This window comes from Crocuta crocuta, unplaced genomic scaffold, assembly GCF_008692635.1.
Source record: "Crocuta crocuta isolate KB4526 unplaced genomic scaffold, BGI_CrCroc_1.0 scaffold318, whole genome shotgun sequence".
In the NCBI taxonomy this organism is placed as follows: Eukaryota; Metazoa; Chordata; class Mammalia; order Carnivora; family Hyaenidae; genus Crocuta; species Crocuta crocuta.
The window spans coordinates 4,474,087-4,486,367 of record NW_027531425.1 but is presented as its reverse complement, the minus strand read 5'-3'; the positions used below and the strand labels follow the sequence as shown (position 1 = coordinate 4,486,367).

Genomic DNA, 12,281 nt, shown 5'->3' with positions numbered 1-12,281 from the left:
TACCCAGTAGAGGCCAAGGAGAAAGAGCTGAGAGACTGTCCCATCCCTAAACTCATAAGTGGCCCAGACGCATGCATACCACAGGCTGCAGCAGAACTGGGTAGGAACATCAGTCTAATTCCAGACTGGGTGTTTGCTCGGGACCCACGGCTTAACCATGCAAAGGGAGCTTTACTTCCCCGGGCCTTACATTTACCATCTTATCTATCAGGAAATATTCCAAGCTCTTCCTGTTGTGATAATACAAGATCACACCTGAAGGTTCCTTGAGAGCCAGAGCCCTGGAAAGAAACACAGAGGAGGCGGTGAACATTCCAGGATTGAAAGGTGAAGATGGGGGCGGGGGGAGGGGTGCTGCCAGAGACCTTGCCAAGAGAGGGCTCTGTTTTGTCCTGCTAGAGAAATAGACTGTTCTGGGCCAGATCCGTGGGGTGGACCACCCAGACTGTGAGAAATGGCCATTGGGTGTATGTGTTTGGGAAGCGGGGCAAGCACAGAGTCTAACGCCTCCTTTTGCATAAATAGCCAAACACTCGGAACTGCAGCCCTGACCACCCCAGTCAAGTATAATTAATAGTTGCTTTCGGCTCTTTAGAGTTGCTTTCTGAGCGAGGTTTGTTTATCTCTGCTGTCTTGGTAAGCATGGAGTCTCAACTCCCTCGCAACGGGGAGTCAGCCAAGGGCTCTCCGGAGAAGCCTGGGCCAGGCTCCGGTATTCTCCATCTGGCTTGGTCAGCAACATGCTCTGTTAACTCAGACAAGTTGTGCAACTTGCCCACTCTTTCCTGGCAGGGGAAGGGGCATTTATGTGTGTGAAGGGCTCTGACCCACTGGAGTGGAGCCCGGTTAGTGGTGGTGGTGAGGTTAACGAAGAAAGCGCGGCACTATCCGATGACAAAGGAGTCTTGATGGAGCATTGTCTGCTCTCTCCATCCTCACTTCTTTTTGTTTTAAGGTGGTTTTGTTTGTTTTTTTTTAATTTCTTTATTTTGAGAGAGAGAGAGAGCACGCATGAGCTGGGTGGGAGCAGAGAAGTGGGGAGAGAGAATCCCAAGCACCATCGGTACAGAGCCTGATGCGGGGCTCAGAGTCACAAACCGGGAGATCATGACCTGAACTGAAATCAAGAGTCAGATGCTTAACCGACTGAGCCACGCAGGCGCCCCTCTCCATCCTCACTTCTAACCGGAAGGAAGTTCCAACACTGGGATGGACCAGGATGTCGCGAGAACTTCGCGGGACCCAGAGTTTGGAGGCCTGAGTTTACACTGTGCCACTATCTTCACTTCTCTGAGCGTCAGTTTCATCATCTGTAAGATGGACGCTTAGCCTGAAGCGATGTAAGTCTAGCCCAATTCCGGCTGCACTCCATGGAGGTTAGGTACTGGTATCAGGTAAAAGCACCGGCAAGTGTTGCCAGTTTAAGTTGTTAATTGCAGGCAGTTTTCTTTCTTTCTTTCTTTCTTTCTTTCTTTCTTTCTTTCTTTCTTTCTTTCTTTCTTTCTTTCTTTCTTTTTTAATATTTTTTATTTATTTCTAGGAGAGNTGGGAAGCGGGGCAAGCACAGAGTCTAACGCCTCCTTTTGCATAAATAGCCAAACACTCGGAACTGCAGCCCTGACCACCCCAGTCAAGTATAATTAATAGTTGCTTTCGGCTCTTTAGAGTTGCTTTCTGAGCGAGGTTTGTTTATCTCTGCTGTCTTGGTAAGCATGGAGTCTCAACTCCCTCGCAACGGGGAGTCAGCCAAGGGCTCTCCGGAGAAGCCTGGGCCAGGCTCCGGTATTCTCCATCTGGCTTGGTCAGCAACATGCTCTGTTAACTCAGACAAGTTGTGCAACTTGCCCACTCTTTCCTGGCAGGGGAAGGGGCATTTATGTGTGTGAAGGGCTCTGACCCACTGGAGTGGAGCCCGGTTAGTGGTGGTGGTGAGGTTAACGAAGAAAGCGCGGCACTATCCGATGACAAAGGAGTCTTGATGGAGCATTGTCTGCTCTCTCCATCCTCACTTCTTTTTGTTTTAAGGTGGTTTTGTTTGTTTTTTTTTAATTTCTTTATTTTGAGAGAGAGAGAGAGCACGCATGAGCTGGGTGGGAGCAGAGAAGTGGGGAGAGAGAATCCCAAGCACCATCGGTACAGAGCCTGATGCGGGGCTCAGAGTCACAAACCGGGAGATCATGACCTGAACTGAAATCAAGAGTCAGATGCTTAACCGACTGAGCCACGCAGGCGCCCCTCTCCATCCTCACTTCTAACCGGAAGGAAGTTCCAACACTGGGATGGACCAGGATGTCGCGAGAACTTCGCGGGACCCAGAGTTTGGAGGCCTGAGTTTACACTGTGCCACTATCTTCACTTCTCTGAGCGTCAGTTTCATCATCTGTAAGATGGACGCTTAGCCTGAAGCGATGTAAGTCTAGCCCAATTCCGGCTGCACTCCATGGAGGTTAGGTACTGGTATCAGGTAAAAGCACCGGCAAGTGTTGCCAGTTTAAGTTGTTAATTGCAGGCAGTTTTCTTTCTTTCTTTCTTTCTTTCTTTCTTTCTTTCTTTCTTTCTTTCTTTCTTTCTTTCTTTCTCTCTCTCTTTCTTTCTTTCTTTCTTTCTTTCTTTTTTAATATTTTTTATTTATTTCTAGGAGAGAGTGAGAGAGACAGCGTGAGCAGGGGAGGGTCAGAGAGAGAGGGAGTCACAGACTGAAACAGGCTCCAGGCTCTGAGTTGGCAGTCAGCACAGAGCCCGATGCGGGGCTCGAACCCACGAACCGTGAGATCATGACCTAAGCGAAAGTCGGACGCTTAACCGACTAAGCCACCCAGGCGCCCCAACAGGCAGTTTTCTTAAATGGGGATTAGGCCAAGCAAGGTTGCTGGGAGGATCATCACACTACTATAATCACACTACTGCAGTAACAAAGTTTACTGTGCATTATCTATGTGCCTTATCTACTTTACAGGCATTCCCTCAATTCTCATGATGAGCCTAGGAAGTAGGGTATTATCATTAAAATGGGGTGCCAAATAACACGGCTAATGAGAGACACAGCAGGAATCATACTCAGGTCTGTGATTAGAGCATAAGTGTTTCACTGCTGCCTGAATCAGGCCTCCATGTGGATGACACGAGGGACGAGGGACGTAGGTCTCTGCCCCACAGTGGGCATATGTTAACTAGTCACTATGCCCTCATTGGCTTCCACCTTTTCTTTCCATTCCCACCATGGCTCTTCAGGCCCCATTACCTCTGGATTTCCCTGCTCCCAGGCCCTCCCTTCCCCCAGGACCACCACAACACCCATTCTAAACCCCAGTGCTCAGCACAGCGCCCCTGCCCTCCAGTGCAGACCCAGCCATTCCATTTTAAGAAAGCTAATCAGGGGCGCCTTCGTGGCTCAGTCACTTAAGCAGTTAAGCATCGACTTTGGCTCAGGTCATGATCTCGCAATTGGTGAGTTCGAACCCAGCACTGGGCTCACAGCACAGAGCCCGCTTCAGATCCTCTGTCGCCCTTTCTCTCTCTGCCCTTCTGCTGTGCATATTCTCTCTCCTTCTCTCTCTCCCTCTCTCTCTCCCTCTGTCGCTCCCTCTCTCTCTCTCAAAAATAAAGAAACATTAAACAATTTTTTAAAAAGAAAGCTAATTAGACTTCAAAATAATAATAAGAAAAAGACGGGGAGGAGGAGGGAAAGGAAGAGGAAGAATAATAAAAAGGAGAAGAAAAGGAAGAAAAAGAAAAGAAACAGCCAGAGACACAGAGGTTTAGATACACAAACGTTTACTACCACCTTGCATATGATAGAAAAAATGAAAAGAACATGGGTGCTCAACAATAAGGGATGTCAACTAATACTAAATACAATAGAATAACCTACAGGCATTAAAATGCTTATTTAATGGCATGGCCTCATAACACAATATATTATACATAAGAAGTCAGGATATAATGGAGCACACATAGTATGACCCCATGTGTGAAAAATAATTATATGTAACATCATAGATAATAATTTTACATCACATATCTACTTGCAGAGAATAAATGTAGAGAGAAATACACCAAAATGTAAGCAAAGACGATCCCTGAGAGATGGGAACATGAAAGATGATATTTGTTTTCTTCTTCATAATGTACTGCCCTTTCACATTTTTCTTCAATGAACTCATTTATTTTTGTAATAAAAGTGAAGATTACCATGTGTGCATGTGTGCATGCGTGTGTTAAGAACAGAAGCCTTGCGATGGGCTCCTGCTGCCTGTGAAAGAGGCCTGGAGCCCTGGCCAGTCAGGGAACTCCGAGATGGCCCACCTCCTCTGCGCTCAGCTCTTGCACCCCAAGGTTCTGTGCAAACCTGCTTGTGTTTCCTGCACCACCTTGCCTTTTCCAGCCTGGCACGTGTACACAGATAATTTCTACACCTGGAAGGCCTTGCCTACCCTCCTCTCTCTGATAGTCAGAATCCTATCCTCCATTCCAAGGACCACCCACATCCCCTGCCCACCGCTCACAGCGCTGTCCCCACCTGACAGTCCCCTCCGTTCCCTTGCTATGCTCTGTGTCTCAGTTACCATGGGAGATGGGCCAGGCTTCTATACTAGGTGCTTCACAAAGCCCTGAGGTTGGGTTGAACAGAACTGCATTGCAGTGGGGACCAGGAGAAGCAGAGCTGACCAAAGAGCCCCTGAAGGCACTTGGCTCTCCTTTCTCCTAGGAGCTGGGGCCCTGGTGTGCCCTCCACAGATGGCAGAAATCTCCGCTGCTACCTAAGTCTGGGAAGGTTACGCCTTGGGGCCTTAGCACTGCTGCTCTGGGCTTGGACCCTTGGACCCTTGGGTTGGGCCAGGAGCTGTGGACAGAGCTGACTGGTGAGATAAGAGGGCAGAGAGGCAGTACTTCCCATCCCTGGGGCAGAGCATAGGGATGCCTTCTGTCCCAAATTGTCCAGGACTGAGGAGTTCCTGGGGACACTGGGCTTTTCAGTGCTTTTACACTAGGAGAGGTCCATGCACACCAGGATGGTTGGTCACCCTGGCTGGATGTGAACCCTGCCTGGGGGCCTCTGGGACCAGGCCTGCTGCCACAGGGGGTCACATCTACTGAGCTCACAGCCCTTGTCCCTGCAGATGGAGCAGCCCTGTGCCCAAGTCATGAGACAAATGGCATTTGGGGCCAATATAGGGCTGGCCCTCAGCCTGAAAACGATTCGTTCCCCTAGAGTTCCCACTGCACTTTCCCACTCTGGGTCTCTCCATTCTTCCAGAACTGTTCTGCCCTGGGACTCACCCTCCCAACCCACAGGACACCTCCCCGTGTCCTTTCCTGTAGGGGGACCCACCACTGTTTTGAGGACTGGCTACGGCCAGCTTCTCCACACAGTCCACTCTATGCCCTGGCCCAGGGACATGCTCCCCACTCACCGGGGTTTACATCTCCTTCCCCCAGCTCCCGAGCAACTTTCTCCCAGGGACACTGTGGGATGATTCATTCATTCATTCATTCATTCATTCACTCACCCAGGGAGGACTAATCAGCTGGTGTTGGGTTAAGAGCACATGCAAGAGTCCTACTAACCTGGTTGAGTACTGGCTCCACGACTTCATAGCTGCTGTGTGATTCTGAACAAATCACTTAACCTCTCTGGGCCTCGGTTTCTTTCTTTCTTTCTTTTCTTTATTTCTCTTTCTTTCTTTCTCTTTCTTTCTTCCTTCTTTTCTTTCTATCTTTCTTTTTTTTTGAGAGAGAGAGCAAGCATGGACGTGGGTGGGAAGGGGCAAGCAGGGCAGGGGCAGAGGGAGAGGCAGCGAGAATCTCCACGTTGGGTGTGGAGCCCTGGGCTCAGTCCCACAACTATGAGATCATGACCTGAGCCAAAACGAAGAGTGGACACTTAACCGACTGAGCCACCCAGGCGCCCCTGGGCCTCAGTTTCCTAATGTAAAACATGGGAGTTAGAAGAGAAAGGCCTAGCTCATGGAGTTGTCAGAGCATTACACAATTCAATAATTGTACGGTTCTTGGATCAATGCCTGGCACAAAGTAAGCACTCACCCAATTGGCCATTGTCATGATGAGGAGCCAGTGCCAGTTACTTCGAGGTAGCAGGATTATACGAACAACAGGCCCTGACCACCTAGTACAGCAGGCAGATGAGGAAGCCAGAGACTGCAATGCAGGGTGACTAATGGAAGAGCTATGAGCATACAGAGTAGAGAGCAGCTACTCAGCCTGGATGGTAGGCAGAGCAGAGGGGGCCCCTCTGAGGTGGTGAGCCAACAGTGCAAAAATGTGCAGGAGGTGGTGGGTGCAAAGGCCTGGGGGTGTGAGGCAGCCCTCACCAGCCCAGAATGGGGACGGCTGCGTGCAGGGGCCCTGGCTGGGGGGGACTGTGCCGACAGGCACATTGGAAAGAGCCCCGATTGTGGAGAGGGCCCCTCCAAGGAGCCTAGACTTCCTCCGTGGCGGTGGGGAAGCCCCTGGAGGTTTTAAGCAGGACAATGAATTGCATTCTGAACAGAACACACAAGGGGACCGTGGCGTGCGGACTGGAATGGAGACTGGAGCCCTGACCGGGCCTCGTTGTGCGGCCTCACAACGGCTTGGCGCACAGGGCGACATAGGTCTTACCGGGGTCCTTGGGCCCTGAGGCCTGGTTGGACATCTGCCCACAGCACCTATCCGTCCCCAGCTTCCAGGAAAGGCCAGGTTTCAGAGTTGCGACCATAATGCCCTCTAGATCCAGCTTCATTCCCTCCTGCTGCAATGCCTGCCATGGGGTCCAACTCTGGTTCCTTGCACTGTCTTCCTTCTCACCCTTGCAACAGGCTCACTCTTGACAAAGCCTCAGCGCCAGCCTCAGCTCACCCTGACCTGGGTAAGCCCATCCCTTCTCCCCTCGGTCTCCCCGCCCCTAGCCTCCTAGGACTCCCGGTTGCTGGGCTGGGACTTGCCCTTTCTCATTTTCCCATCGATGACTCACGCATCAGGCAGGGGTGAGGCCAGGGCTGCCAGGGCAGGGGGAGAGAAGGCAGCAGCCCCTCCCTGGCCTCACGGCATCCTCAGGCCCAACTGAGAAGTTTTTCCATCTCGTGCCTGTCTGCTGGCACTGTCGGGGCCTGTTTGTGCCCCCAAAGAGGCCTTGACCCTACTCTGCGGTCCAGCCAAGCATTCCAAGGGTGAGGGCCTATGATCCATTTTTAGAATCTAGAGTTGCTGGAGCAGTGAAGACACCCCTGGATTCATGAAGCAGGGGGTCTCCCTCCCCAGCAGGGAAACAAAGATTCCTCAGAGGTCACACACCTTAAAAAAAAACACAACAACAACTAATTTCAGTGTGTGGAGCCCCAATCCCTGTGCTGTGAGTTCTTGAAGGCTTCAGGAAGCCGTGGGACTTTCTTACAAACAGTAGGAAGTGATCTTCTCCATGGCAATAACCACCACCTCTATTAATGTATATTGAGGCCCTACTACATTCCAGGGTCTGTGCTAGGGGTTCTTCAGAGGAGCTGGGACTCTCCTAGCAGGCAGAGCAACTGAGGCTGTGTTTGGGCAGGAACTGAACACAGTTGGAACCGACAGGGCTGTGTTCCAGAAAAGCAGGGAGCATCGGAAACCAGAGCCTGCCTCTTCCTCTGCTCCGTGTGCCACCTACCCTTTGACACCCCATGCGGGCTGTGTCCCCACTGCCCTTTGCAGCCAGACTCCCAGAGTGATCTGGCAAATTCCAATGAGGCTAACACAGTGCTGGGCAGAGGAGGCAGAGCCTGGCATTCCCCTGGATGCTCAGGCCAGCTCTACTGGCACCAGTTGGCATTTTCTCTCTCTACCAGACTTGGGGCTTCTCGGGGTAGGGGTCAGACTGTGTTCCAGATCTCTGCGTCACCAGTGCCAAGCACAGTGCTGGCATATAAGAGGCATTTAGGAGTACATATTTGGGTTGCCTGCATCCCATTCCCACCTGCTCCCGCTCTCCCACTTCTGAGGGTCTGGTACCTCTTTTCTTTCTTTATGTCTGAATCCCCACCATCGGTGACCTTTCAGTCTGATTGGAAGAGCAAGGATTCTATTTTAGAGGCTGTCTTATAGGATGGAGAAGCTAACCCTTTCCTGTTCACATGGCTCCAACTAGGAAGGGGTGGCAGACCCCATCATCTTCTCCCCACCCCACTGCCCCATAGAAGTGTGGCCATCCTCCCCATCTTTCTCCCCAAGCCCACGACAGACATTGCCAGTGGACCCCAGCATGCTAGGGGAGCCCAGGTCTTGCTCAGCACGTATCAGGGTTGGCGTGGAAGATGATGCTTGTTGGCCCCACTGGGATTAAGCTATCTGTGAAATGGGTATATAGCCTAACGAGAGTATAAATGAGATACCTGTCAAAATTCCCTTGTAATTTGCAAGTTCTTTGTCAACTGTGAGAGGCGGTGCACATAGCAAATGAACAAGGTACTCCAGAGGACTCTAAGGTACTGCGGGGGACTCTAAGGTACTGGGACATGGGACAGGGAGGTTGTGGTTGAACAGGAGGAGAAATCTGATGGGGAACAAAACAGGTTGGAAGCACACAGCAGTTACTAAAGTTGTTGAAGGGAGCCACACAGCCTCCTTGTTCCTGCTGGAGACTCTGAAGTAGGCCACTGCTTTGCCACAGGGAAGGCCAGACATGGTGGACAATGGAGGAAAGGAGGGCAGAGTAAACCACAGCATGGAAAGATCTCGAGGGTTACCCGATGAAGTTTTTGTATAACTCAGGCAGCTATTTCTCTGTACTTAAGCTTTTCCCATGCTGCAATGACTCCTCTCCAACCATCCGGGAAGGAATACTTACTGCATAAATGTATGAAGCCTGAGTATATAAATGACAGGGAGACCAGCTCTGTCCAGAAAGCTGACCCACCTCCTGGGACGGCAGGGGTAGTGTGGCCTTCTGGAGAAGTAGCAGCTACGCAGGCTGAGTTGGCCAGTAGAACATCCCTCAGTCCAGGCCTTACGGTCCCTCCTTCCCAGGACCACCAAGGTCATGCCTCCTAGGGCCACAGTGTCTCTCCCTACTCAGGCCGGAGATCTCAGAATGGCTTACAGGGTGGAAAAGCGGGGGTAGGAGAGGGATGCTCCAAGCACTGGGTCTTTGTGGGAAAAGAACTCCACTCAGCAAACAGTGTGGTCATTGCCCTTTGCAGGCATCTTCATTTTGGGATAGGCATGAAATGGTAATGGCCAAACCCCAAGCCCACCCCACCCCCACCAGCTCCAGGCCTAGCACCACAGGTGTGGGGGGAGGGAAGATGGGCAGGAGGTGGGGGAAGAAGTGTGCAAAGAGAAGGCCTGGATGGGTGGGGGTCCCAGAAGGACCTAAGCAGCAGGAGACTCCCAAGTGTGGGCCTCAGGGCCCATCAGCTCCCCCCACCATGGTGAGTCCAGAAGTGATGCCAGGCCGGTTCCTCCCCTGGGTACCAGGCTGGCCTCTTGAGTCCTGAGGCACTGGCATGGCACCCCACAGGGAAATGTCCTCCTCCAGGCATGGCACCAAGCTGGGGACTAACAACAGTCTGCAGACAGATGATGGGGCCGCTGGGGGAGGGTGCTCAGATGCCAGCTCTCCATCGTGATCTATATGCAAGGCTGTGGTGGCAAAGCCCTGAGCTGGGAATGTCCTGAGACTCTGAGAGTGTCCAGGGGCTGAATCTTCATCCTCAGCCCCACGTGGCCTTCTGTCCTCCTCCCTGGGCCCTATCCATTCCTTCAGCTCCAACACCTCCTCCACGTGACCACGGCTTCAGCTTCAACATATGGAGCACAGTCACTCTCCCATGAGCCAAAAGGGGCAGGAAAGCTGGCAAGAAAGAGCAGCAGTTAGGGCAGGGGGCAGACATGGAGATTAAGTATCTGCAATGAGCTGATCTACACTCAAGCTTTCCAACCTTCTCCACATCAGGAGAATGGTAGAAAATCGTGTTTGTACAACACACTGTGATCAGTGGACGAAACTGCTTCCTCCGAGCCCCGCTGAGGCCTGAGGGATCAATATGGATCAGTTTGAAGTACAGCAGGTCTGCCTCCCACCCCACCCCCCTTCCTCCTTCTCGGCTAAACCGGGACTCTTCTTGGTAAGGTGGAGAACTGCAGCTCTGGAGGGTGAGACGGTATGGGAGAGGATATAGGTTTCCACCGGAGAAATGAAAACCTGAGTGGTATAAATCCTCCCTCGGCCCTACTCCTGGTTCCCACGGGGAGGGAGTGGCATCTGGGGAAGAGGGCACAGGGCTGGGAGCCAGGGCTTCTAGGTTCTATTCCTGGTCCTTCCCCTGGGCCTTCCTGACCACAAATCCGCCCCTCACCCCCTGCCCTACTGCTCAAGGAGGATTAAGACATCACAAATAATAAGTCATGACCCCATCCTGCACCCATCCCCCCACCCTGCCCCCATACCCCAACCCCTTTTCCAGCTGCTCTCTTCTAGCCTAGCTGGGCATTGGCTGGCACTCAGGGGCAGGCCGACAGGTCCACTCCCCCTTGGCATCAGTGGCCTGGCCTCTGGCCTGGCCTGCCCACTCTCCAACACCTCTGGTCTGCCAGCAGCTCAGCTCTAACACCCAATACCCACTGTCAAGAATGGGTAGTGGGGCCCTGGCCCAGCCTAGTCAAACTATCCCTGTAAGAGCCCACCTTGGGAGCTGGCTTCTGCTCCCAGTGACTCTGCTAACTGAAGGAGATTGTCTTTCTGCCCCCAATTCTATGCACACCTCTTCTGTGACAATTACTTATCAAAGCACAAAGAAGGGTCAAACTTCAGTTCATCCCACCCCCTGGCTCTCCTCAGCTCCCAGAAAGCCATGGTCCTGGAGTCCTGCTGGAAAGCCTCAAGGGAATGTGCAGGCCAGCCTCCCTCCACCGGAGCCAGGGCAGAATCAACTTGTAGGGAGGCCTGTCCCACCATCTTCCTCTCTGCCACCTGGGGCACATAGGACCCTCCTGCCTGGGGCCCAAGGGGAAAGTCCAGCTCTTGGCCTCCCTTGCTCAGACTCCTGCCCCCTACTCCCTGTTGGGTGGTTCAGCTTTGAAGTGGAATGCTGGTGGGAGTCCCCCATTTTTTCCGTAGGGGAAACAGGAGAGAAAGAGGGAGGGTTCACTCTCCAGGGGCTTACCTGACTTGACCTCTGCACACCACGTGGTGGGGAGGATGCGGAGCACGATGGTAAGATGGTAAACTGTGCGGTTTAGGACACAAGGGTCCCGGCCCCAAGGCTCTGCCTGGCCCGCACTGTCTGGATTGCCTGCTGGTTCTTGAACTTGACCAGGCCCAGGGTGATCTGGGCGTTCCAGCCAGGATCCTCGAGGGGGCAGCGGAAGTCGATCTCGCCGCCGCCCTCGGTCACCAGCGTGAAATAGATGTGGCGCCCGGTGCTCTCCACGCATTCCACGGCCTTGATGCGGGCGAAGCTGAGCTCCTTGGGCCGGCCGCCCGTGCCCTTGGCCTCGAAGAGCTGCAGCCCGCGTTCGGTGAGCACACAGCGTTTCCGCTTCCACAGCTGCAGCAGCCCGCCGCTGCGCTTCTCCAGCACGCCCTCCTTGAGCACTGTCGCCGCCGTCGTCATGGGCGCCCAGACGTCCGGGGAAAGCTGTAGGCTGCGGTGGGCGCGGCGCCCTTCCCGGCTCGGCAGCGCCGGATTCTNGAGGATAGGCTTGCTCTGTGGTCGCGCAGTGCACCGGTTGGGACTTGCATAATGGGCACCAGACATCTGTTGGACGTTTCCCAGGCCACGGGAGTCCTGCGCACCCCCGCCCCCCGCCCCCAGCTTGTGCCCTTTCTCCTAGTTTGGTCAGCTCCCCCTTAGCAACGAAGACGATCTTGGGGTTGGGGGTGGGGGGTAGGAATCAAGCCCATGTTGGGTTCCTTCCCCTTCTGTGGAGGGCAAAAAAAAAAAGAGGCCGTCCAGCTGTCTCTGCTTGGGCGACCCACCCCTCCTCCTACCCGCATCTCCAGCTTGGGGAGAAGGATAGAAAAAAGCCAGGGCGAAGTGAGCAGAGAGAAAACCTGAGGTCACTCAGCCTCTCTGGGGTAGCAGAGAGGGGACCCCCATAGTGATCTGGAGAGGTCACTTCCTGCAGAGTTCTTCGTGGCACACACTTGGAGGGACCCAGCACTCAGCCCACGTGGACCGGCCATGCCTGGAGTTAGCTGCAAGCCTGTTTGTTGCAGCCCCTCCGCAGATTCTAGCAACCTCTCTCCGCCATCCTAAGAGAAGGAGCTTCCTCATGATTCCTAGCCGAAGGGGGATGGGGAGGGA

General features: G+C 53.2%; 1 protein-coding gene across 1 annotated transcript; it reads right to left on the bottom strand.

Moving 5' to 3' along the window:
* Window positions 1-9,154: 9,154 nt before the first annotated feature.
* PHLDA3 (pleckstrin homology like domain family A member 3) lies at window positions 9,155-11,661 on the bottom strand. Its single transcript, XM_077772002.1, has 2 exons — window positions 11,139-11,661; window positions 9,155-9,826 (listed from the first exon to the last, which is right to left on the bottom strand). Exon 1 carries the CDS (start codon window positions 11,586-11,588, stop codon window positions 11,211-11,213), a length of 378 nt encoding a protein of 125 aa, XP_077628128.1. The 5' UTR covers window positions 11,589-11,661; the 3' UTR covers window positions 9,155-9,826; window positions 11,139-11,210.
* Window positions 11,662-12,281: the final 620 nt, after the last annotated feature.

What these genes read in the sequence shown, in the direction of transcription:
- PHLDA3 (XM_077772002.1), bottom strand. Translation starts at nt 11,588, where the DNA reads ATGACGACGGCGGCGACAGTGCTCAAGGAGGGCGTGCTGGAGAAGCGC.